Raw genomic sequence first — 27,925 nt, 5'->3', positions numbered from 1 at the left:
CTCCGAACACCCCGCAGTGCCCCGTCACACTCTGAACACCCCGCAGTGCCCCGTCAGACCCGGAACACCCCGCAGTGCCCCGTCAGACTCCGAACACCCCGCAGTCCCCGTCAGACTCCGAACACCCCGCAGTGCCCCGTCAGACTCGGAACACCCCGCATTGCCCCGTCAGACTGTGAACACCCCGCAGTGCCCCGTCAGACTCCGAACACCCCGCAGTGCCCCGTCAGACTGTGAACACCCCGCAGTGCCCCGTCAGACTCGGAACACCCCGCATTGCCCCGTCAGTCTCGGAACACCCCACAGTGTCCCAGGAACACCTCGCATTGCCCCAGGAACACCCCGCATTGCCTCGTCAGACTCGGAACACCCCGCAGTGCCCCGTCAGACTGTGAACACCCCGCAGTGCCCCGTCAGACTGTGAACACCCCGCAGTGCCCCGTCAGACTGTGAACACCCCGCAGTGCCCCGTCAGACTCGGAACACCCCGCAGTGCCCCGTCAGACTCCGAACACCCCGCAGTCCCCGTCAGACTCCGAACACCCCGCAGTGCCCCGTCAGACTGTGAACACCCCGCAGTGCCCCGTCAGACTCCGAACACCCCGCAGTGCCCCGTCACACTCTAAACACCCCGCAGTGCCCCGTCAGACCCGGAACACCCCGCAGTGCCCCGTCAGACTCCGAACACCCCGCAGTCCCCGTCAGACTCCGAACACCCCGCAGTCCCCGTCAGACTCCGAACACCCCGCAGTGCCCCGTCAGACTCGGAACACCCCGCAGTGCCCCGTCAGACTCGGAACACCCCGCATTGCCCCGTCAGACTGTGAACACCCCGCAGTGCCCCGTCAGACTCCGAACACCCCGCAGTGCCCCGTAAGACTGTGAACACCCCGCAGTGCCCCGTCAGACTCGGAACACCCCGCATTGCCCCGTCAGTCTCGGAACACCCCACAGTGTCCCAGGAACACCTCGCATTGCCCCAGGAACACCCCGCATTGCCTCGTCAGACTCGGAACACCCCGCAGTGCCCCGTCAGACTGTGAACACCCCGCAGTGTCCCGTCCGGCTCGGAACACCCCGCAGTGCCCCGTCAGACTGTGAACACCCCGCAGTGCCCCGTCAGGCTCGGAACACCCCGCAGTGCCCCGTCAGGCTCGGAACACCCCGCAGTGCCCCGTCAGACAGTGAACACCCCGCAGTGCCCCGTCAGGCTCGGAACACCCCACAGTGCCCCGTCAGGCTCGGAACACCCCACAGTGCCCCGTCAGGCTCGGAACACCCCGCAGTGTCCCGTCAGACTCAGAACACCCCGCAGTGCCCCGTCAGACTCGGAACACCCCGCAGTGCCCCGTCAGACTCGGAACACCCCGCAGTGCCCCGTCAGACTGTGAACACCCCGCAGTGCCCCGTCAGACTGTGAACACCCCGCAGTGCCCCGTCAGACTGTGAACACCCCGCAGTGCCCCGTCAGGCTCGGAACACCCCGCAGTGCCCCGTCAGGCTGTGAACACCCCGCAGTGCCCCGTCAGACTCGGAACACCCCGCAGTGCCCCGTCAGACTCGGAACACCCCGCAGTGCCCCATCAGGCTCGGAATACCCCGCAGTGCCCCGTCAGACCCGGAACACCCCGCAGTGCCCCGTCAGACTCCGAACACCCCGCAGTCCCCGTCAGACTCCGAACACCCCGCAGTGCCCCGTCACACTCTGAACACCCCGCAGTGCCCCGTCAGACCCGGAACACCCCGCAGTGCCCCGTCAGACTCCGAACACCCCGCAGTCCCCGTCAGACTCCGAACACCCCGCAGTGCCCCGTCAGACTCGGAACACCCCGCATTGCCCCGTCAGACTGTGAACACCCCGCAGTGCCCCGTCAGACTCCGAACACCCCGCAGTGCCCCGTCAGACTGTGAACACCCCGCAGTGCCCCTTCAGACTCGGAACACCCCGCATTGCCCCGTCAGTCTCGGAACACCCCACAGTGTCCCAGGAACACCTCGCATTGCCCCAGGAACACCCCGCATTGCCTCGTCAGACTCGGAACACCCCGCAGTGCCCCGTCAGACTGTGAACACCCCGCAGTGCCCCGTCAGACTGTGAACACCCCGCAGTGCCCCGTCAGACTGTGAACACCCCGCAGTGCCCCGTCAGACTCGGAACACCCCGCAGTGCCCCGCCAGACTCCGAACACCCCGCAGTCCCCGTCAGACTCCGAACACCCCGCAGTGCCCCGTCACACTCTAAACACCCCGCAGTGCCCCGTCAGACCCGGAACACCCCGCAGTGCCCCGTCAGACTCCGAACACCCCGCAGTCCCCGTCAGACTCCGAACACCCCGCAGTCCCCGTCAGACTCCGAACACCCCGCAGTGCCCCGTCAGACTCGGAACACCCCGCAGTGCCCCGTCAGACTCGGAACACCCCGCATTGCCCCGTCAGACTGTGAACACCCCGCAGTGCCCCGTCAGACTCCGAACACCCCGCAGTGCCCCGTCAGACTGTGAACACCCCGCAGTGCCCCGTCAGACTCGGAACACCCCGCATTGCCCCGTCAGTCTCGGAACACCCCACAGTGTCCCAGGAACACCTCGCATTGCCCCAGGAACACCCCGCATTGCCTCGTCAGACTCGGAACACCCCGCAGTGCCCCGTCAGACTGTGAACACCCCGCAGTGCCCCGTCAGACTGTGAACACCCCGCAGTGCCCCGTCTGACTGTGAACACCCCGCAGTGCCCCGTCAGACTCGGAACACCCCGCAGTGCCCCGTCAGACTGTGAACACCCCGCAGTGCCCCGTCAGACTCGGAACACCCCGCAGTGCCCCGTCAGACTCGGAACACCCCGCATTGCCCCGTCAGGCTCGGAACACCCCGCAGTGCCCCAGGAACACCCCGCAGTGCCCCGTCAGACTGTGAACACCCCGCAGTGCCCCGTCAGACTCGGAACACCCCGCAGTGCCCCGTCAGACTGTGAACACCCCGCAGTGCCCCGTCAGACTCGGAACACCCCGCAGTGCCCCGTCAGACTGTGAACACCCCGCAGTGCCCCGTCAGACAGTGAACATCCCGCAGTGCCCCGTCAGACTGTGAACACCCCGCAGTGCCTCGTCAGGCTCCGAACACCCCACAGTGCCCCGTCAGACTGTGAACACCCCGCAGTGCCCCGTCAGACTGTGAACACCCCGCAGTGCCCCGTCAGACTGTGAACACCCCGCAGTGCCCCGTCAGACTCCGAACACCCCGCAGTGCCCCGTCAGACTCCAAACACCCCGCAGTGCCCCATCAGACTCCGAACACCCCGCAGTGCCCCGTCACACTCTGAACACCCCGCAGTGCCCCGTCACACTCTGAACACCCCGCAGTGCCCCGTCACACTCTGAACACCCCGCAGTGCCCCGTCACACTCTGAACACCCCGCAGTGCCCCGGGAACACCCTGCAGTGCCCCGTCAGACTCCGAACACCCCTCAGTGTTCCGTCACACTCTGAACACCCCTCAGTGTCCCGTCACACTCTGAACACCCCGCAGTGCCCCGTCAGGTTCGAAACACCCCGCAGTGCCCCGTCAGACCCGGAACACCCCACAGTGCCCCGTCAGACTCGGAACACCCCGCAGTGCCCCGTCAGACTGGGAACACCCCGCAGTGCCCCGTCAGACTGTGAACACCCCGCAGTGCCCCGTCAGGCTCGGAACACCCCGCAGTGCCTCGTCAGACAGTGAACACCCCGCAGTGCCCCGTCAGGCTGTGAACACCCCGCAGTGCCCCGTCAGGCTCCGAACACCCCATAGTGCCCCGTCAGACTGTGAACACCCCGCAGTGCCCCGTCAGGCTCCGAACACCCCGCAGTGCCCCGTCAGGCTCCGAACACCCCGCAGTGCCCCATCAGGCTCGGAACACCCCGCAGTGCCCCGTCAGGCTCGGAACACCCCGCAGTGCACTGTCAGACTGTGAACACCCCGCAGTGCCCCGTCAGACTCGGAACACCCCGCAGTGCCCCGTCAGACTGTGAACACCCCGCAGTGCCCCGTCAGACTCCAAACACCCCGCAGTGCCCCATCAGACTCCGAACACCCCGCAGTGCCCCGTCACACTCTGAACACCCTGCAGTGCCCCGTCACACTCTGAACACCCCGCAGTGCCCCGTCACACTCTGAACACCCCGCAGTGCCCCGTCACACTCTGAACACCCCACAGTGCCCCGGGAACACCCTGCAGTGCCCCGTCAGACTCCGAACACCCCTCAGTGTTCCGTCACACTCTGAACACCCCTCAGTGTCCCGTCACACTCTGAACACCCCGCAGTGCCCCGTCAGGTTCGAAACACCCCGCAGTGCCCCGTCAGAGCCGGAACACCCCACAGTGCCCCGTCAGACTCGGAACACCCCGCAGTGCCCCGTCAGACTGGGAACACCCCGCAGTGCCCCGTCAGACTGTGAACACCCCGCAGTGCCCCGTCAGACTGTGAACACCCCGCAGTGCCCCGTCAGGCTCGGAACACCCCGCAGTGCCCCGTCAGGCTCGGAACACCCCGCAGTGCCCCGTCAGACTGTGAACACCCCGCAGTGTCCCGTCAGGTTCCGAACACCCCGCAGTGCCCCGTCAGACTGTGAATACCCCGCAGTGTCCCGTCAGACTCGGAACACCCCGCAGTGCCCTATCAGGCTCAGAACACCCCGCAGTGCCCCGTCAGGCTCGGAACACCCCGCAGTGCCCCGTCAGACTCTGATCACCCCGCAGTGCTCCGTCAGACAGTGAACACCCCGCAGTGCCCCGTCAGACTCTGATCACCCCGCAGTGCCCCGTCAGGCTCGGAACACCCCGCAGTGCCCCGTCAGGCTTGGAACACCCCGCAGTGCCCCGTCAGACTGTGAACACCCCGCAGTGCCCCGTCAGACAGTGAACATCCCGCAGTGCCCCGTCAGACTGTGAACACCCCGCAGTGCCTCGTCAGGCTCGGAACACCCCGCAGTGCCCCGTCAGACTGTGAACACCCCGCAGTGCCCCGTCAGACAGTGAACATCCCGCAGTGCCCCGTCAGACTGTGAACACCCCGCAGTGCCCCGTCAGACTGTGAACACCCCGCAGTGCCCCGTCAGGCTCCGAACACCCCGCAGTGCCCCGTCAGGCTCGGAACACCCCACAGTGCCCCGTCTAAACTCGGAACACCCCGCATTGCCCCGTCAGGCTCCGAACACCCCGCAGTGCCCCGTCAGACTCGGAACACCCCGCAGTGCCCCGTCAGGCTCAGAACACCCCGCAGTGCCCTGTCAGACTGTGAACACCCTGCAGTGCCCCGTCAGACTGTGAACACCCCGCAGTGCCCCGTCAGACTGTGAACACCCCGCAGTGCCTCGTCAGACAGTGAACACCCCGCAGTGCCCCGTCAGGCTGTGAACACCCCGCAGTGCCCCGTCAGACTGTGAACACCCCGCAGTGCCCCGTCAGGCTCCGAACACCCCACAGTGCCCTGTCAGACTGTGAACACCCCGCAGTGCCCCGTCAGGCTCCGAACACCCCGCAGTGCCCCAGGAACACCCCGCAGTGCCCCATCAGGCTCGGAACACCCCGCAGTGCCCCGTCAGACTGTGAACACCCCGCAGTGCCCCGTCAGACTCAGAACACCCCGCATTGCCCCGTCAGTCTCGGAACACCCCACAGTGTCCCAGGAACACCCCGCATTGCCCCAGGAACACCCCGCATTGCCTCGTCAGACTCGGAACACCCCGCAGTGCCCCGTCAGGCTGTGAACACCCCGCAGTGCCCCGTCAGGCTCGGAACACCCCGCAGTGCCCCGTCAGGCTCGGAACACCCCGCAGTGCCCCGTCAGACTGTGAACACACCGCAGTGCCCCGTCAGACTCGGAACACCCCGCAGTGCCCCGTCAGGCTCGGAACACCCCGCAGTGCCCCGTCAGACTCAGAACACACCACAGTGCCCCGTCAGACTCAGAACACACCGCAGTGCCCCGTCAGACTCGGAACACCCCGCAGTGCCCCGTCAGACTCAGAACACACCGCAGTGCCCCGTCAGACTCAGAACACACCGCAGTGCCCCGTCAGACTCAGAACACCCCGCAGTGCCCCGTCAGGCTCGGAACACCCCGCAGTGCCCCGTCAGACTGTGAACACCCCGCAGTGCCCCGTCAGACTGTGAACACCCCGCAGTGCCCCGTCAGACTCGGAACACCCCGCAGTGCCCCGTCAGACTGTGAACACCCCGCAGTGCCCCGTCAGACTGTGAACACCCCGCAGTGCCCCGTCAGGCTCTGATCACCCCGCAGTGCCCCATCAGACTGTGAACACCCCGCAGTGCCCCGTCAGACTGTGAACACCCCGCAGTGCCCCGTCAGGCTCGGAACACCCCACAGTGCCCCGTCAGACTCAGAACACACCGCAGTGCCCCGTCAGACTCGGAACACCCCGCAGTGCCCCGTCAGACTCAGAACACACCGCAGTGCCCCGTCAGACTCAGAACACACCGCAGTGCCCCGTCAGACTCAGAACACACCGCAGTGTCCCGTCAGACTCGGAACACCCCGCAGTGCCCCGTCAGACTCAGAACACACCGCAGTGTCCCGTCAGACTCAGAACACCCCGCATTGCCCCGTCAGGCTCGGAACACCCCGCAGTGCCCCAGGAACACCCCGCAGTGCCCCGTCAGACTGTGAACACCCCGCAGTGCCCCGTCAGACTCGGAACACCCCGCAGTGCCCCGTCAGACTGTGAACACCCCGCAGTGCCCCGTCAGACTCGGAACACCCCGCAGTGCCCCGTCAGACTGTGAACACCCCGCAGTGCCCCGTCAGACTGTGAACACCCCGCAGTGCCCCGTCAGGCTCTGATCACCCCGCAGTGCCCCATCAGACTGTGAACACCCCGCAGTGCCCCAGGAACACCCCGCAGTGCCCCGTCAGACTGTGAACACCCCGCAGTGTCCCGTCAGGCTCGGAACACCCCGCATTGCCCCGTCAGACTCGGAACACCCCGCATTGCCCCGTCAGCCTCCGAACACCCCGCAGTGCCCTGTCAGACTGTGAACACCCCGCAGTACCCCGTCAGGCTCGGAACACCCCGCATTGCCCCGTCAGACTCGGAACACCCCGCATTGCCCCGTCAGTCTCCGAACACCCCGCAGTGCCCCGTCAGTCTCCGAACACCCCGCATTGCCCCGTCAGACTCGGAACACTCCACAGTGTCTTGTCACACTCTAAACACTTCACAGTGCTTTTCCAGGCCCTCCTTTCTGCATTTTGATCCAGATTATTGGCTACCTCTGCACAGTCTGCTGGGTCCAGTCTTCACTGGATTGTGTAGGCACACTCAAACCCACTGAGGGTTTGATACCCATTGGTTCCCCTCACCTGCTTTAGCCTACTTGTCGAAGCAGTTTACCATGGTTTAGTGCTGTCACTTAGTGGGAGAAATGTGGCGTAGCAGAGCAGACTCGATGGGCCAAATGGCCTACTTCTGCTCCTTTGTCTTGTGATCATGACACTGAGGAAAGAAGCTTGTCACCCTTCCCACTCGACAGTGAAATCTGGTGTCGGAGATTAAAGAGAAAAATGAGAAATTTTTTCTGTGTTTTTTCCCCTGCATGCCCTTAGTCCTTCTCACACTTCTATTTCCCATCCAATGAGAGGGAATGGCGTTGGCTAACGTGGGAACTGACTGACTGCCTCACTCACTGCTGACGTTACAGTCGGCCCTCTAAACCGCGGGGGGTTGGTTCCGGGACCCCTCGCTGATACCAAAATTCACCGATGCTCAAGTCCCTTATTCAACCTGTATCAATGCGGTGGACCTTAGGACCCAGCGGAATCCCAGACCTTATTTAACCTGTCTCAGTGCAGTGGACATTAGGACCCGGCGCCAGAGCTCTGACTCCGCAGTGTTTCTGTTCACGAAAATAATCATGATCACGTTTGAAAATAAAGTGGAAATAATAAAGTGATCGGAAAGAGGTGAAACACCATCGGTCATTGAAAAAGCGTTAGGCTACAATCGATCAATGATCGAAATAATTTTAAAGGATAAAGTGAGAAAGGCCCTGCCCCGATGAAAGCTACAATTATTACTAAGCAACGCAGTGGTTTAATTATTGTGTTTTGGGGTTTTGCGTTTTTGATCCTCCACATCAACCCGGCACGGTGGAGAGAGCACTAGGGAGCCGTCTGTCCCGAGAACTTGCATTCCCAAGCCTGGCGCTGAAACATACGTTCTTAAGTGTTTTATATGCATAGAAGGTAAAATATATACTAAGACAAATGTTTGACTACCTGATGCTAAATAATACTGGATATACCTGTTCCAACTTACTTAGTAAGAGAACTTCCCATTTTTTTTCAATTCCAATGGATGATAACCCACGCACATCCTCCCGTATACTTTAAATCATATCTAGGTTACTTATAATACCTAATACAATGTTAATGACAAGAAAAAAAGTCTGTACATGCTCGAACAATTGCTGGAAGAGCACTTCCAGGTTTTCGCGATTGACAGTTGAATTTGCGCATACGGAATCCGCGGACAAGGAGGGCCGACTGTATTCACCACTCCCCATCCTTATTCACTGGCCTTTCTGCTCCCCTAGCGTTTACCCAAACAACCTGTAGGTTTAAAGAATATCTGGTAAGGGGGCGATACACCAAAAAAATCATTATGCCTTGTTGTGTTTGATAGGATCTCAGTGTTCTCAGCATTGATTTTACTGCATGCATTCTTTTAAAACCAGTAAATGTTCTTATAGCATTAGGTGATAAATGTACCCGTGTACATTAGAATAGTTTGGCACGTTATGAGCCTTTCAGCCCACGATAGCGTACACTGCCCAATCAGTCTGCTTTCAATATAAATAAAGCTGAAAAGGCACTGCATCAGTTTGAAGGAATGAATGAGAGGAAAAGTCGTCTGCATGCTCGTCGTCAATTCAGAAGGCAAGGAGACAGTTTCTGCTTTCTTTGTTGCAGAACTGCTATTGATGGCCACTGCATGTGTTGAGCATCAGGGTTTGAATGATACGCAGAAGAAGGGTTCAAAGCTGCTGCGGTGGATGCTGCTCTACTCAGTCCAGATGTCTTAGCGGAGTTTGTTCATAATTTTCTCTGAGCTGGCATCAGTCAAATAGCAACTTTTTCTCTTCTTAATGCCAGTCTCATAAGATCAAACAGCAATTCCCTGATGAAATTATTTCAACTTTGATTAATTGCCTGGAGGTATAAGTTCATCCTCTGGCTCATCTCTCCCTGTAAATAGTAAAAGTTGCTTGAGTTTCAGAGATTTTTTTAATATAATATCTTGATTAATTTTATCTAATGTGCTCATCACAAGCCTGCAATTAATACTTAGAAAAAGCTAATACAAAACATAAAGCTGAAATAAATATCAGAAAATTGTACAGGTCAATTGAAGAGAAAACAGTGATTATTGTGAACTGTGCAACAAAATAAAAAGCAGCTTTCTGCTGGAACTTTGGATAATTTCGTAAAAGGCAAGGCTTAAGGATATTGAGACCCTGTTGAAGAGGAAGGAGTTACATACCAAGTATAGAGAGCAAGGAACAAACAAGGCGCTAGAGGAATATCGGAAATGCAAGAGAATACTTGAGGGTTGAATGAAGTTGCTCTGGCAGACAAGGTGAAGGAGAATCCCAATCTACTGCAGGTGCACAAAGAGCAAAAGGATAGCAAGGACAGCATTCGGAGTTATTGTAGTGTACAGTTCATGATACTTTGGCTATTATTAAAGCACTTCTTCAGAGAGTATGGTGTAAAAGATGTGCGCAGTAGAAAGCCTTTGAATAGCAGTTTTATTTATGCCAACGCTTAAATATGTATTAACTATAAAAACTTTGGAAGTTGGGCTCTGCCATCAGTCTGGATAGGCATCTTTCCAAATGTATTTGATTAATTCCATGTCAGATTTGAATTTCCAAGACTTTGATCTGCCCCTAATGTCATGAAACTGTTATGGTTTGGTATATTTTGTCTGCTTAAAAAGTAATTCTGTTAAATGGCTAACCTTAAAGTGAATTCTTCTTCCTCCTTTTTGTAGGAAGGGTAAAGAAGTCCCTCAGACATTCAAGATGTTTTTCAGCAGTTCACAGGCTTTGAAGCACATCAATCTGTCGGGGACCAAACTTCCTCCAGATGCAGTCAAGTCAGTATTGGTTTCTTCTCTTTGATGGCCATTTCCTTCATGTAGGACAGGCATTGTGGAAGTGGGTCATTCAGCTCAACCAATCCACGTTTATGCATACCCCAGCCTTCCCTCATCTTTTCTCATCCATATATTTCTGTTCCCTTCTGTCTTGCATTTGTCCAGCCTCTCCTGGGTCCAATTATGTTCAATTCAACGGCTTGTGTGAAGGAAGGGGTGGAGACTTCAGGCTTCGATCTTTCTGTCATTCATTCTATGGGATTTCTTGTTTCATGGATGTCTGCAGAGAGTACAAATTTCAGGTTCTATTCTGTAGATGATCACTGATATTAAATGAATTTTGAACCTTCTGCCAGCAAGCAGTCATAGTGCATGTAAGTCCTTCAGCCCACCAAATGCATGCAGAGCACCAATTGCCCTTTTACACTAGCCTGCCAGCATCCCATTTCATTCTGAAATTTATTCGTGGTGAGAATGTGGGAGAATAAAAGAAAATGGGCTAAATGTAGGATTATTGTAAATGGTTGCTTAACGGGTAACTCGACTCAGTAGTTCAAAGTTTCTGCTTTCTATGGTTTCCGTCAGCTCCCTTCAGATTCTACCACTTTTGTACACACTAGGAGTAATTTTGTGTGGCCAATTAGCCTATTGACCTGCACACCTTTTAAATGTGGGGCTCATGAGGTCACGAGGCCAACATGCAAACTGCACAACTTCACCACTATGCCAACCCTCATTCTCAAGATTCTTTGGGTAAAGAAGTTTATTCTGAATTCTGTGTCAGAATTTTGGTGACATTGAGAGATACAGCAGCAAAATAAATCCTCCAGTACGCTGTGTTGTATTGTGTGCTTTACCATACTAATTCTACTTACCAGCAATATAAACACAGTCTAGATTGTTTCAAGTCATGATTAGAAATCGCCCATCTCTGCAATGTTGATCGTTCAAGTAAAAGGAACCAGGAAGGCAATGCTTATAGTTCAATTCAATTAGTTTTCCTGAGGCATTGGAAGTTTTTCACTTTTCATGAGCTGGAGTTTCAAGTGCTCATCTAGATATATTTTCAGTGTTAAAAATATCTCTGTTTCCTACTTCATCCATGCTTTGTAGAATCAGAGCATCTTCTGTGTGGAGAAAAGATAATTCTTCAGAACCCCTCTTAATCTCCTACCTCTTAAGCTTAAATCTTCTGGTTTCATACAGCCCTTTTACTGGGAAACGCTTCTACAAGGTAAACAAACCCACCCTATCCAGTCCCTTCTCATACTCGAAACACTCCACCCCAGGCAGCATCTCGAAGAATCTCCTCTGCACCCTATATCTAGTACCTCCATGTGCTTCCTGTAGTAGGATGATTAGAACTGCCCACAGAGTTCCTAAACAATGTATAATATAGTTGTACATAATCTCCTTGCCCTTATATTCTTTGGTCCATTTCAAGAAAGCAAGTATCCTTTATGCCACCTTAACCATCTTTTATATCTGTGCTGGAACTTTTTAGGGGTCCTTGGACTTGTACACCAAAATCTCTTCAATCTTTTTTATTTTGTTTATTTTTCCTTTTCTTTCAGAATCAGGTTTAATATCAGCTGCATATGCCATGAAATTTGCTGTTATGCGACAGCAGCACAATGCTATATGAAATAATAAATACTGTGAATTACAATTGGGTGGGTGGGTGTGGGGGTGGTGTGTGTGTGTGTGTTTGTAAAGTCTCTTTCAATCCCTTGCAGTGTCCTCCCAACCTAGACAATAATGCAGCCAATTAGAATGCTCTCCACAGTACCTCTGTAGAAATTTGCGAGTGTCTTTGGTGACAAACTAAATCTCCTCAAATTCCTAATGAAATATAGCTACCGACTGCATTCTTTGTAACTGCATCGATATGTTGTATCCAGATTAGGTTCTCTGAGATGTTGACACCCAGGAACTTGAAATTGCTCACTCTTTCTACTCCAAATCCCTCTATGAGGACTGGTGTGTGTTCCCTTGTCTTACCGTTTCAGAAGCTTACAGTCAGTTCTTTGGTCTTACTGACATTGAGTGCAAGGTTGTTGCTGTGACACCATTCAACTAGCCGACATATTTCACTCCTGTACGCTACCTCATCATCATCTGAAATTCTGCTAACGATAGTTGTGTTGTCTGCAAACTTATAGATGGCATTTGAGCTGTGCCTAGCCACACAGTCATGGGTGTAGAGAGAGTAGAGCAGTGGGCTGAGCACACACCCCTGAGCTGGGCCAGTTTTGATTGTCAGTGAGTACGTTATTTCTGATCCACACAGACTATGGCTTCCAGTTAGGAAGTCGAGGATCTAGTTGCAAAGGGAGGTACAAAGGCCCATGCTTTGGAGCTTTTCAGTCAGAACTGGAGGAATGATTGTATTAAATGCTGATCTGTAGTCAGTAAACAGCAGCCTTACATAAGTATTAATATTGTCCAAGTAATCCAAGGCCACATGAAGAGCCAACAAGATTGCAAACAGTGGATTCTGCCTGATGTGTTCTGTGTTTGAGTGCCTATTTTACCATTTCACACTGGCGTGCAAAGTCAAATGACCGGGGGCTTGGACTTTCGATTTTACTTCCTGATTTAATCCTGCTCTTGATTGCAAAGGATTACTGGGAATTGGAATTCTTCTCATTCCTTACGCACATCAATCATTGTTCAAACAGCATGATAACTCACTTCATTCTGCCCTAATGACGTTCTCTCTCAGTCTGTTTTAGAAAAGCACACCATTCTTATCAGTGTAATGATTGTTCTCTTCCATCTTGACTGCCAGTTTGTATTAAGTAGCATTAGTTTTGCGCTGCTGGTGTACTCCCAATGGCCCTCCCTCTAAGAATGTCCATCCTCATTTTATCTTGGTCCATCGTTCTTATTTACTCTGGCCACTGTCTTGGTCATTGCAGCTCCCAATAGTCGTGAGGTTTGATTTTCTGCACCTCCTCTGGTCCTGCAATGCACCCTAACTCTACCTTCCCATTCTTGTGTCATACTTTTAAACAATTTAAAGTATTCTTTGCTGTTAAAGTTCCTGAAAAAGATGGAAAACTGTGAAAAGGTGACGTGACAGAAGTGATGGAAATACATCCTTAGTGGCTGTTGTTAATGCACTTTATAATAGTGGTCATGTATTATTGTGTGTATTAAAATTCCCATAAATTCAGTCGAATTAAACTGACCAACCAGATTATCATGTGTAGCAACTAATGTTGAGTGTGTTTGAAACAAATAGCCGGGGACAAGGACTCTATACTTTCTCTTCTATTATCCCAAGGCAGGCATCCAGCATTTATATGAATGCAATTCTTTCTTTACAGAGCACTTCTACTAGGCCTTTCTTGCAATCCTCAACTGAAAGAAGTCTCTCTTGACCTTAGCAGTTGTGAGGTAAGAAGGAATAGTTTAGTTCTTTGAATTTGTTTGAAATTGAAATGGTGAAATGACTTGATTTACCTTTGTTTTTAATTTAGTTTTTTTGATTAAATATCGTCAATTATTTTTTGTTTATTGGACCACTGGAAAATGACACTGGGGAGGCCAGGAAATTACTGTGAAAGACACTAGCAATCTGCCGGAAGTTCAAGGAAGTCAGAGTGCAGAAGTGAGTGTAATTTCTGTTACCAGGGAGAAGGTGCTTAGAAAGCTGAAAGGTCTGAAGGTAGATATGTCACTTTACCAGATGGACTACACCCTAGGGTTCAATAAGAGGTGCCTGCGGGGTGGGGGGGCGGTGGGTTGGGATTGTGGAGGCATTAGTAATGATATTTCAAGAATCACTTGATTCTGGCATGGTCCTGGAGGACTGGAAAATTGTAAATGTCACTCCACTCTTCAAGGAGGGAGAGAGGCAGAAGAAAGAAAATTATAGGCCAGTTAGTCTGGCCTCAGGTTCAGAAAGTGTTCATGTCGATTATTAAGGATGAGGTCTCAGGGCATTTGGAGGCACATGATCTAATTGGCCGAAGTCGGCATGGTTTTTCTTAAGGGAAAATCTTGCCTGACAAATCTTTTGGAATTCTTTGAGGAAGTAGCAAGCAGGATAGACTTTACAAAGGAGAAGTTATGTACTTAGATTTTTGAAAGGCCTTTGATAACATGCCGCATATGAGGCCGCTTAACAAGTTAGAACTTATGGTATTACAGGAGAGGTTCTAACATGGATAGAGGATTGGCTGATTTGTTAGGAGAGAAACAGTGGGAATAAAGGGAGCCTTTTCTGGTTGGCTGCTGGTGATGATTAGTGGTGTTCCACAGAGGTCAATGTTGGTTCTGTTTATATGTCAGTAATTTGGATGATGGAATTGATGGCTTTGTGGCCAAGTTTGCAGATGATATGAAGACAGGTGGGGGGCAGGTAGTGTCGAGGAAGCAGGGAGTCTGCAGTAGAACTTAGGAAGATTAAGAGAATGGGCAAAGAAGGGGCAGATGGAATACAGTGTTGGGAAGTGTATGGTCATGCAGTTTGATGGAAGGAACAAAAGCAGAGACTACTTTCTAAACGGGCAGAGAATTCAAAGATCAGAGGTGCAAAGGGACTTGGGATTCCTTGTGCAGGATTCCCTCAAGGTTAACTTGCAGGTTGAATTGACTGTGAGGAAGACAAATGTAATGTTAGCATTCATTTTGAGAGGACTAGAATATAAAAGCAAGGATGTAGTGTTGAAAAGCTTAGATAGAGTGGATTTGGTGAGGATGTTTAGAGGGGACAGCCTCCGTAAAGGAAGGACATACATTTAAAACAGAGATGAGAAGGAATTTCTTTTGCCAGAGGGTGGTGAATCTGTGAAAGTTGTTAGCACAGGTAGCTGTGGAGGCCAGGTGATTGGGTGTATTTACAGGGGAGTCTAATAGTTTCTGGATTAGTCAGGGTGTGGAAGGTTATGGGGAGAAGGTAGCAGAATGGGGTTAGGAGGGAAAATGGATCAGCCATGATGAACTGGGGGAGCTGACTCGAAAGGCCAAATGGCCTAATTCTGCTCCTATCCCTTGTGGTCTTGTAATTTTGAGTTTTACTTGCCTTCAGGCCTTACTACCCTTGGGTACTGAACTATAAACCAAAGTTTATAAGATAAACACAATAGATTCTGTAGATACTAGAAATCCAGAGCAACATCCACAGAACGCTGGAGGAACCGACACCACCCTTGAGTTAGATAAGCTCAACCCTTCAAACTTTTTGCTTAGCTCACATCCTCAATTTGTCAGGAACAGTTCTCATGTGTCATACCAATTTCAGCTGTCAAAAATTTTTTAATTTTTAATTAATGTTGTTAATTTTTAAAAGTGCAGAAAACATTCAACGGGTTTAGCAACTTGTGCTGAAAGAGAAACAGTCTGAAACCCTTCATGACAATTCGTTCAATTTCTGGGCATGAAGCCTTAACTGCTTCTCTTTGCACCAGGTGTTGAATTATTCGGGTATTTTCTGGTTTTATTTCAGATTTCCACCATCTACAAATTTTCTTTCTGATTTTATTTATTGTTGATTAATAACCTTGTGATTATAATGTGATTAACAGCTTTGCTGCAAATGTGGTCGAGTATGTTAGTGAACCCTAATTCCTCAAGAGTTGTCGAGGAAGCATCATTCTTCATATTCAGGGGCCAACCTTTAATCTGCAGTATATTGTGTAATTTAGTCGATGAAATAAATTCAGCTGTTAGGAATGTGGCCTAGCATTCCCTTAAATCCCATGTCTCAAGAAGAAGTTCTGCGTAAAAACATGTTGATTTGTTATTGAAGTTACCTTGTTTCTGCATTTTCTCATTCATAGAATAATTGGGGGGAAAAAGTTGTATAACCAGGTCTTTTAAGGACCGTTTGTTTTTAACAATTTTCAAAGGCTAATGTGATGCAGAAGACAAGGATGCTGAACTCTCTGTGCTTTGATGCTTTTGCCTCCTCCAGCTTTGCACTGATATTTTCCATTCTTTCCCCCTCTACTGCTTTCCTTAGCTTGGTCACTGTGTAAGTACCCTCCCTGCTTTTTCACCTTTGTTGATCCAGTAAAATGGCTTCCTTACCCATCCATTAGAATTACCATTTGAACCACTTGACACAGGTACTTTGTGCAATAGTAACTCTGCTCCAGCAGTGTTCCGTAATGTGGGCATGTTTCATTTGATCAGACACTTGCCCGCTTAAAGAAAAAAATACTTGGTCTTCGGGTATCGATGACTGAAATATAAGGTACTGTATTCTTTTATATATTGAAAGGGATATGTTAGCAAAATTTTCATTGGAAGCTTCTGGTGATTTTAGTAATCATGTCAGTAATTAGAAGTTGAACTGTTCTTTGTATTTTAGTTGCAGCTTTGAAAATTGATGTATTTTCTTAACAATTGATTACTGAGGTTAAAGAAATGTAAAATGTTTCATATGAATTGGATGAAGCAGAGCTTTATAAGGATTTTGTACGTTCTCTTTGTGAATGCGTGGGTTTCCCCTCCCTCTGCTAAGGTCGTTGTAAATTGACCCGTGATTAGAGTTGGGTTAAATTGGGGGTGGCTTGAAGGACCTGCTCCAAGTTGTATCTGAATAACTAAATACGTGCTGCTTTTTGAGATGATTTTACATCACAATTGTAATTGAATATCTAATGGCATCATGAAATATTAGCATCTAAGATTAGAAACTCAAAACCACTGATGCAATTGAAGGAACAGTTAGAGCTACATTTGACACCAGTTTTGTTTTGAAAACATTTTAAGAAGGGATGCACCTAAATAAAGTTACTGACCTACACAGTTCCTGTGGCCAGTTTGGAATTTATCGAGTGATGAAGGGTGGAAATTGCTATCCATGTGTTGAGATTATATGTGATAGTAATTATTCTATGGAAGCAACCTTGCCATTCTTTTTAATTTAAGTTACTCATTAGTATATTCTTCAGGTTTTAATTACCACCTTTACGTTGGCCTCTTTCCTGAATGCTGCTTTGTACTGCTTTTGCATTGAATTTTGATTTGGTCTTATCAGCTCAAAGTTCTTAACTGATGTGATGAAATAATTCTACTCAAAATTCAAATGTTGCTGCCTTATTGGGTTGCATAATTTGGATCACTGGATGTCTGTTTCATCATGTTTCCAAGCACAGGAAAAAGAGCAGCTTAGTATGTTTTTTGAAAGAGTGACTATATTTGGTGTTCACCAATCTTGGTAATGAGCTTGCAGACATTTCGTCACCAGTTGAGGTGGCATCCTTAGTGCGCCATTGTTGGTGTTTCTCTCTGGGAGTGCTCACATTTATATCGACCACTCCCCCTTGCTTACTTCATCCTGATTGGCTACCCATTTAGTTGACCTTTGAATTCTATTGGCTCGCATTTCTTTGGCTCTTAACAGTTTGTGGATGGCATCTATTTCTATATGTTTGCTTATAGGGTTATCAGAAGAGAACCACACTTATAAGAATTCTCTGGCCTGCTTTTTGTTTGCCTGTGTTAGAACCTCCATGGTGTCCCAGTTATATAAACTCGAGCACTCCCAGAGAGAAACACCAACAACTGCGTACCAGGGATCTTACCGTGATTGGTGACGAAATGTCTGCAAGCTAATTGCCTAGCTCGGTAAACACCACAATATCGAGCGCCTCAACCCAAGCTACCAGTATTCACCACCATCCTAGAATGACAACGTGCCTCACCTCCTTTTAAAACCTACTATAGCCGATGTACTAGTTCAGATGGAATTTATAGCGTTTATTCATCTTTTATTTCATTGGATCTTTTTTAGTACTTGGTCTCTCAATGGCTTTTATGGAAAGCTTGGTTCAAAATGCCACAATGCTTAACTGCTTCTGTTGAATCGCAGTAGCCTTGAACATGTTAACTGTGATCAGTCTGTTCATAACCGTCTCTCAGCCTTGTGTCACAAAAACAGCCAGGCATCTTTAAAATAAAATAGAAACTACTGATCGTGTCTACTGAATATGGTTTTACCTACTGCCCACTAGCTGTACACCAAAATACGTACATAAAATGTTGTTAAGTTGTTGAAATCTCTGCATGGTATCTCATTTTTCTATTTATTCTAATTGACTTTTTCTTTATCAACAGCTAAGATCAGGTGGAGCTCAGATATTGGAAGGTTGTATTGCAGAAGTCCATAATATTTCAAAACTGGATATTTCAGACAACGGTGAGAAGGATTGTCTTTTTTACATTGAACCTCATCGTGTGTTTAATGGACGGTGGGAAGAATCAATGAGCAAATAATTGTATTCTTAAAGCCGCGTGGAATTTCACTAGAGTTAATTAATGGTAGGCATCGTTCATAACCTGTGGATGCATTTGCAAAGTGGTTTCCTGAGAAAACATACTTCATCTTTATATTAAACTGGATTTTCAGATGAATATTAATATAACATCCTGATTGACTACACTAATCTTTTCACACTTTTATTCTATTCCTGTTGTCAGACTCTTTCATCTTAAGAATTTTATTTTCCTGCTTGGGAAGGGGTTAAAATGACCACCACACTGATACTTAAAACTATGTTGTTGAGTAAAATATTACAAAGTTTGTACCTATAACATGAGTATCATTTGAGATTTTCTTCTGCAGCTTTTTGAGCAGAAGTTTGAAGAGATGTGGTTACAGTCGTCAGGCAATACGTTTAATTATATATGGTACTGCTTTTTGGGGTCCGCTTATCCTGCTGTTTTTTCTCTCTCAAAGACAATGACAGTGATCTGTCCTGCAAGTAATTGGACCAACTCATTTCCTTGGAAACATCGCACGGATGCTGCTATAGGTTAGGATGATGAGCCATTGATGGAAACATGGACACTGTCCCACTCTGCACTGATGCAGCCTGTAGTTTTACATTTCCAGTATTTTTATTTCAGATTTCCAGTATCTGCAGCTTTCATTTTGCTTTTTGAATGTTGCTGTTCAGGCAGGCTTAGGTTAAAGTTTTTCCATTGAATATTGAATGAAATACACTCATTTGGATGAGCCATGGAATTAATAATATGAGTGTTCCTTTTGATGCAAGGACTTCATAGATGTTGCTTCTTTTGCAATTGATAAGATCTGCACTTCTAAAATCCATTCTTTGTTCACATTTATTCCTGTGCTAATTGCTGGAGGTTTGTTCGGCTTATGACTCCTTTTGGTGGCACAATTCCAGGAACAGCAGCAGCTCTGTGCTTGAATGACCACTATAGGATAGTGAATGCTAGGCAAAGGTTCACAATAAAATGGAAGCGGGAGCAGATGCCAAGCACTTCAAATCCTCTCAAGGTTGATCTATGCTGGCCACAAAACTGCTTCTGAGCCATTTCCCCATAACCCTTGATTCCTTCATCTCTCAAATGTTTATTTATCTTTACGTTTGAAATATTTCTACAATCTAGCCACAGGGAATGAAACATTTGCATTAAACTTCCCACTTTGTATCTTTTGCCAACAAAGGAATCAAAGTACATTTATTATCAAAGTTGGCGTAAATTATACAGCCTTGAGATGAATCTCTTTACAGGCAGCCACAAAACAAGAAACCCCAAAAGAATCTAATTTAAAAAGAAGACCAACACCCAATGAGCAGAGAGAGAGAGAAAGAGAGAGAGAGGAGAAAACAAACAAGAAACTATCCAAGCAACAAAGCAAGCAACAGCGTTCTGAACAAAATGGTGTCCATAAACCCGAACGCCAGAGCAGGGCATAGTCTCAACGCCAATTAGAATGGAGTAAAACGTTATTGACCAGAACCTGCCCCGACACCGTGCCTTTTCAGACCATCAGGCCTGCCGTTTAACTTGTCCAAACCCCAGGTTTAATGTTAATGTTACTACTCTGATAATGCAAAGACCACTGTCCTACCCATCCTTCTGACTACCAGAGCTCTTTGTAGAAATTGCAGCTAGAAACCATCCATTCCAACATTTAGTGTATATAAATTGGCCTTGTTGCATAATGCAGTGCCATCTCTTCAAGCGTACTGTAATTCCATGCTAATGAATCTCTTTGCGAGATTATGCACAACCACCATTTGCAAATTTAGAAATACAAGTTTGTTCCTTAAAGGGAAATGTATCTTGCAGATTTCCAAATAATTTAACATTAGTCTAATTACAGAATGTTTTAACTTTCTCAATTTGCTTCTGAGTTGAATAACATGAAAATAACCCTTTTGAAGCTTTTAAGTATAAGATAAATAGCAAGATAAAGTGATTCATTCATAAGAAATATGGCTTAGAAAGTTATAAGACCATAAGATATAGAAACAGAAGTAGGCCACTTGGCCCATCGAGTCTGCTCTGCCTTTTCATCATGGCTGATCTATTTTCCCTCTGAGCCCCAGTCTCCTGCCTTCTCATTGTATCCCTTCATGGCTTGACTAATCAAGCGTCTATCAACCGTCTATCAACCTCTGCCTTAAATATACCATATGACTTGGTCTCCTCCACTGCCTGTTTCAACAAATTCCACAGATTCACCACTCTCTGGCTAAAGAAATTCCTCCCCATCTCTGTTCTGAAAGGAGACCCCTCTGTTCTGAGGCCTATTCCTCTGGTCTTCAACTCTGCCATCATAGGAAATATCCTCTCCATATTCACTCCACTGAGGCTTACAACATTTGAAAAGTTTCAGTGAGGTCACCCCTAATTCTTCTGAATTTCACTGAGTTCAGGCCCAAAGCCATCAGACCCTCCTCGTATGACAAACATTTCAATCCAGGAATCCTTTTTGTACACCTCCTTTGAGCCCTCTCCAGTTTCAGCACATCCTTTCTAAGATAAGGACTCCAATAACTGCTCACAATCCTCCAAGTAAGGCCTCACCAGTGCTTTATGAAGCCTCAACATTACATTCTTTTTTTAATATATCATTCCTCGTGAAATGAATGCTAACATGTCATTTGCCTTTCTCACCAGTGATTCATTGCAAATTAACCTTGAGGAAATTCTGCACAAGGACTCCCAGGTCCCTTTGCACCTCAGGTTTTTTTGAATTGTCTCTCCATTTAGAAAATAATCCATGCTTTTATTTCTTCTACCAAAGTGCATGACTTCCCAACACTGTATTTCATCTGCCTCTTCTTTGCCCATTCTCCTAATCCATCTAAGTCCTTCTGTAGCCTCTCTACTTCCTCAAAACTACATGCCCTTCTGTTTGCAAACTTAGCCACAAAGCCATCAATCACATTGTCCAAATCATTGACCTATAACATAAGTGAAGCGGTCCCAATGCAGACCCCTGTGGAACACCATGGTCACCAGCGGCCAACTGGAAAAGGCTCCCTTTATTCCCACTCTTTGCCTCCTACCATTCAGCCAGTGCTCTATCCATGCTAGTATCTATCCTGTTAAGCAGCCTCGTGTGTGGCACCTTGTCAAAGGCCTTCTGAAAATCCAAGTGCACAACATCCGCCAATTCTCCTTTGTCTATACTGATTGTGATTCTTCAAATAATTCCAACAGATTTTCCCTTGGGGCAACCATGCAGGCTACGGCCTATTATATCATGTGCCTTCAAGTACCCCAAAACCACTTACTTAACAATCAACTCCAATATCTCCCCAAACACTGAGGTCAGACGAACTGGCCTATAGTTTCCTTTCTTCTGTCTCGCGCCCTTAAGAGTGGAGTAATTTTGCAATCTCTTCAGTCGCCTCTTTCAGAACCTTGGGGTGTATACCAGCTGGTCCTGGTGACCTATCTACTTCAGACCTTTCAGTTTCTCAAGAACCTTTTCCTAGTAGGCCAACTTCACACACTTCTGCCTCCTAACACTCTTGACATAGAAAGGGATAACAAATACTGTATTCTTAGCTGCTCAGGTTCTGAAGCTGAATTAACTGCTGAGATCGAGTGTGAAATAGGCTCTTCCCTCTCTTAGAGCTGCGCTGCCCATGACCCGCCAATTTTCTTTCTTTATCAATCTTTTTTATTAATTAAATAAAATATATATATATAAACTGGTGGAGAATTATCACAAATATCTTTATCAATAACAGTTTGAATAAAAGGAAAAATAAACATTATCAAGATCAATGTATTAATCTAATAGTATATAATAAAGAGAAAGGTAATTGATTCTCCTCTTACCCATAAAAGGGGGAAAAAAAGATATAAAAACTTTTATAATTGACATATACAGGAAAAAAACCCACAAAACACAAAAAAAGAAAGAAAGAGGAACTGGGCAGCTCAAAGTGAGAGTGAAAGCCAAAAAAAAAACAAAGAGAAACTTTCTGATCAAATTCAAAACTTCAGAAAGGTAACTGGAAGGGCCATAAGTCAGAGCAAATGAAAATATTGAATAAAAGGTCGCCAAGTTTCCTCAAATTTAGAGGATGTATCAAATGTCTGACTTCTTATTTTCTCTAAACTTAAACAGGACATAATGGAGGTAAGCCAATGAATACCAGTAAGTAGATTAGAATCCTTCCATTTAAGCAAAATGGCTCTCCCAGGCAATAAAGTTGTAAAAGCTATCATCTGTTGAGCAAAAACAGGAATCTCCTGCTTCTGAAGGAAAGATCCCAAAAATTGCTGTAACTAAATTCAGTTGCAGATCCAAATTTAGAACCTTTGACAAAGTTTTGAAGACTTCTTTCCAAAAATTATTTAACTTGATATAAGACCAGAACATATGAGTTAAAGTAGCCACCTCAGTATTACATCTATCACAAATAGGATTAAATATTAGAAAAATTTGGGCTAATATGTCCTTTGACGTATATGCCCGATGCACTACCTTGAACTGTATCAAGGAGTGATGGGCACAAATAGAAGAGGTATTTACCAAATGAAAATTTTTATCCCTTTGATTATCTGAAAGTGACTTTCGAAACTCCAGTTCCCACGCATCTTTAATTTTATCATTAGATAACATACGCAAGTTCAATAACCATTTTTAAATTATAGCTATCAGACCTTTTTGAAAAGGTTTGACCTGAAAAAAAGTATCAATAATATTGAGTGAATAAGCCAAAGGAAAAGCTGACAGTAAATTACGTAGAAGATTCTTAATTTGTAAATATCTAAAAAAAAAGTCATATTTATCCACTAACTGAATGAAAGACATTACAGAATTACCCAAGAACAAATCTAAAAAAGTTACTATTCCTTTGGTTTTCCCAAATTGAAATAGTCTGATCAAAAATTGAAGCTTTAAAAAATATTTAAGATGGATTTTATTAGAAAGAACAAAGTTATTAAAGTCAAAGGATCTATGAAAATGAAACCAAATTCTTAATGTATGTTTAATTATAGGATTAAAATCTCGACTACTGATCTTAGAAAGCAAAAAAGGAAGAGGAGCTCCCAATAAAGAGGCCAAAGAATACCCCTTCACTGAGTTTTTCTCCAAATCTACCTATAAGGGACAATCATGTATATCTGAAAAATAAATCCAGAAAGCGATATAATGAATGTTAATTGCCCAGTAGTACAATCTAAAGTTTGGCAAAGCCATGCCACCATATTTTTTTAATTTCTGCAATAAAAGTTTACTCAATCTAGGATTTTCATTATTACAAATAAAAGATAAAATTTTAGAGTCGATCAAAATACAATTTAGGAACAAAAGAGGGGATTGCTTGGAATACATATAAAAAACTTCGGTGATACTATCATTTTAATAGCATTAATACAGCCAATTAATGATAATGTCATAGGAGACCATTTAGAAATTACTTGCTGTGTATACTCAATTCATGGAAGAAAGTTGGATTTATACAGGTTATTAAAATTTTTGTTAATTTTAATACCGAGATAAGTAAAGTTATTTTTAGCAATACTAAAAGGAAATTGATCATATTGATCAAAATAATTGTTAATAGGAAATAACCCACTTTTATGTAAATTTAATTTATATCCAGAAAATCTACTAAATTCAGAAAATATAGATAACAAAGCAGGAATCGATTTCTTAGGATCTGAAGTATAAACTAACAAGTCATCTGGATACAACCAAACCTTATGCACTTTATCTCCTCTCTTAATACCCAAAACCTCATTGGAGTCCCGAAGAGCAATAGCGAGAAGTTCTAGAGCTAATTTAAATAACAGCAGACTGAGAGGGCAACCCTGCCAGGTACCTCTGTATAACCTAAAATAAGAAGATTTTTGATTATTAGTTATAACTGCCACCAAAGGGGCTTGATAAATCAATTTAATCCAAGACATAAAGCATGGAGCAAAATTAAACCTTTATAAAACATGAAATAAATAGGGCCATTCCACCCTGTCAAAGGCTTTCTCTGAATCAAGAGAAACAATACATTCAAATTCTTTAGATGGAGAGGAATAAATGATATTCAGTAATCTCTGAATATTGAAATATGAATATCTATTCTTAATAAATCCAGTTTGATCCTTAGAAATAACTTAGGTAAAAAGTTCTCAAGCCTGTTAGCCAAAATCTTAGAAATAATTTTGGAATTGACATTTAATAAAGAAATTGATCTGTAAGAGGCACATTTAAATAAATATTTTCCTTTTTAAGGAATTAATGAAATTGATGCCTCATAAAAAGTTTTCAGGAGAGTCCCAGAAGATATAGATTCAGTGAAAATTTGGCATAGATGAGGTATAAGAATATCTGTAAATGTCTTTAAAAATTCTACCATAAATCCATCCGGTCCCAGAGCTTTACCTGATTGAAAAGAAAATATAACTCTTACTATTTCCTCTCAATTAATGGATGCATTTAAAGTATTCATATCTTGGGTAGAAATTTGAGGTATATTCAATTTTTGCAGAAATTCATTCATAGAAGTGGCATTGTCTGAAAAATCAGATTTATAAAGATTAGAGTAAAAGTCCAAAAAAACCTTATTAATTTCCTGAAAAAAACCTGACTCAGATGTTTCAGTTCTGTCAGATCTTCATACTTTCAAAATCTGCTTTCTAGCCATAGTTGCTTTGAGTTCAGCAGCTAACAGTTTACCTGATTTATCTCCATGTATATAAAATTGAGTTTTCGATTTTAAAAGTTGCTGCTCAATGGGATAAGTCAATAGCAAGTCATGCTGCGACTGAAGTTTCACCCTTTCCTTGTATAAATCATCAGTAGGTAATACTGAATAAACTTTATCTATTTCTTTAATCCTGTTAGTAATCACTAAAAGCTCCGCTTTAGATAAAAAGGAAAAATCTTTATCTTTAGGATGTAGAAATCTCCAAATATCTAACACATCATATTCTTTAAAAAAAGGAATTAATGCAGGACGCAGCCTTATTAGGAAGGCACGGATTGGTCGACGACCTATCAATCGAGGGATTGAGACAGCCACTAAAGTCACCGCTGTTATGAACCCTGTAACTGGGTGTCTTACCAGCAAAGATAGGAGTATCTGTTGAAGTCTGATGATACTATTTTTAACAGTATTTATTAGTAAAAATACACAAAAATAATATCAATGCAAATATACAGATAATATACGTCATCAATACTAAACCTAAAAGTGCGGGTATAATAATCATCAACAAGAAATAAGTTCTATCGTTGTCTAGGGGATAATGAATTGTCCGATGGAAATATAAAGCAGTCGTTGTTGATCACTGTGTGGCAATTGTTGGAGAGGGAGAGAGAGAGAAAGCAGTAACAGCTATTAACTTGCCGACTTTCCTTTTACGATCTGGATCCTTCGATTTGTTGCTGTTGTGGCTATTTACGTATGAACCCGCCGCATCCTTTAGCTAGACCGTTCCATGGTGGACTCGTCACCCAGGCAAGGGTGGACACACACACAAGCCCCACCGGTCTCGTAGCGTCTCTCCTGGTGCGTCTGAGGGGTGTTCCCCAGACCCTACTTTTATCCTCACTCACGGGGTCTCTGATGTCAATCAGGTTGGGATGATGCAATCCCTCAACCAGACCACTCTGGTTGCCCCCGAGGGGTTTCAATGACTAGTACAGAACTCAATACATGATTCCTTCTCCAAGAGACCTTATCAGTAATCAGTGGTTCCGTTCCGCTTTTGTTAGAAGGAGACATTCCACTTTTGTGCATTCCTGCGTTGTCAATAACATCTGCCTTTTCTGTTATCCTGCGTCTCTCTCTCTCATTACTGACATGATGTGTATCTCTCTCATTCCCTGGGTATCAGACCCGAAATAATAGCGATCTTGCGATTCTCAAAAAGGGGGGGGGGGTGGGCATTGGCAATTCTGTACCCTTCTGCTCATCAGAGTTGCTCCTCATTTGTAACACCTCCCATAATCAACTTATATTCATTTAACTTCGGCAGTACAGAAAATAACCTCTTAAAAAATTCAGGACTGTCTACATTAGGTGCTTACACACATACCAAAGCCACCTTTTGACCACGTAACAAACCAGTAACAATTAAGTATCTTCCAATTGAATCAGTGACAGTATTAAAACGTACAAAGGAGACTTTAAAATTAATAAAAATAGACACTCCTCTATTTTTTGAAATTGATGAAGAGTGATATTGAGAACCCTTCCAAAATTTAAAAGAACGATTTTCATCTTCCCTACAGATGTGGGTGTCTTGCGCAAAAATATCGGCTTGAACAATTTCTTAAAGACCTTTCTATGCTTAATAGGTTAACTCAAGCCATTCAAGTTCCAGGAAATTATATTAATTTTGTTAACATCCATATTGAGATTTTAATTTAAGGATTTATAGAAAGAATTAGTGCACTGAGACCAGCAGAACCCACAGGGAGGAACAAAATGGGTTTGATCAGAAAGAAAAAAAGCATGATTGACAAGGAAATCTCTCAGGACTGCCCAATCGAAAAAAAACCCTAAACTAATAGCCCCGCCCCTCCCCCAAAGCCAGAAAAAAAAACATCCAACAGAGGCAGATAGCATACTAACTACATCCCCTAAACCCTTGTCTCTAATAGGCAGACTTTTTTAAAAAAAAGTTATATACAAACACTACTGAGTGGAGACACAACATTAGATGTGTAGAAAAAGATCAAAAAATTCCAAGTATTATAATATTATGTCTAACAGAGGTTAAAACGTAGTTAATAGAGGCCATCTTAAATTCATTTAATTAACCTTGATCATATATCCAAAAAAGAAAAATCTAATCAAGTAATATGGTACGACTAATATTAAACTCTTACAGATCCTAAAAGAAAGCAGAAGGAAAAAAATAAAACCGCCAGACGATGTCTGGACCAACAAATAACGTAAATTAAACTTCCAACAATTGAGCTGTAAACGGCTCTCAACTAAAGATCGAATTGCTAGCACATAATTAACAACGATCATCTTAACTTCATTAAATAAAAATTGATCATATATTCAGATGAAAAAAAGATTCAAGCCAATAATATGTTGCGACTTATGTTAAATTCACACGTCTTAAAAAAACAAGAATCATAGCGATAGCTATACAAACGTAGAACATAGATTAAACTTTAAATGATTCAACTACATATGATTATCAGCTAAGGATTAAATGTTGAAGTTGCTTGCAGAACAATACTGGAGGAGTTGCTTATGTGATCGACTTAAACTCGTTGAGAAACTTCCTAGCTTCCTCAGGAGAATCAGGGCGTTTAGGACGAGCGTTAGGCAGAAAAATTATCAAATGGGTGGGATAGCGCAACGATGGGTGAAGATTTTTCCTATACAATTCTGCCATCACTTCTGTATATTTAATTCTTTCTGCATAAACTTCAGGGGCAAAATCTTCAACTATATAAAATTCCACATTGTTGTAAGTTAATTTCCCCCACTTCCTGGCATCTCGAAGAATTGCTTCTTTAGTAGCAAAAGAATGTAGACACAGAATCTCCGCTCATGGTTTCACCT

General features: G+C 45.7%; 1 protein-coding gene across 6 annotated transcripts in view; it reads left to right on the top strand.

Annotated features, from left to right (window-relative positions):
* Window positions 1-27,925, top strand: part of LOC132378539 (F-actin-uncapping protein LRRC16A-like) — a 331,671-nt gene that overhangs the window by 184,858 nt on the left and 118,888 nt on the right. For all 6 annotated transcript variants that reach the window (XM_059945517.1, XM_059945515.1, XM_059945516.1 and 3 more), the window contains 3 exons: window positions 10,050-10,154; window positions 13,487-13,556; window positions 18,228-18,309. In XM_059945517.1, coding sequence (XP_059801500.1) covers window positions 10,050-10,154; window positions 13,487-13,556; window positions 18,228-18,309 — 257 coding nt within the window. The remainder of the gene's footprint in view (window positions 1-10,049; window positions 10,155-13,486; window positions 13,557-18,227; window positions 18,310-27,925) is intronic.

The sequence above is a fragment of the Hypanus sabinus genome, chromosome 20 (genome assembly GCF_030144855.1).
Source record: "Hypanus sabinus isolate sHypSab1 chromosome 20, sHypSab1.hap1, whole genome shotgun sequence".
In the NCBI taxonomy this organism is placed as follows: Eukaryota; Metazoa; Chordata; class Chondrichthyes; order Myliobatiformes; family Dasyatidae; genus Hypanus; species Hypanus sabinus.
Note: the sequence above shows the minus strand (reverse complement) of the source record. Positions and strands in the feature narration are given on the sequence as shown.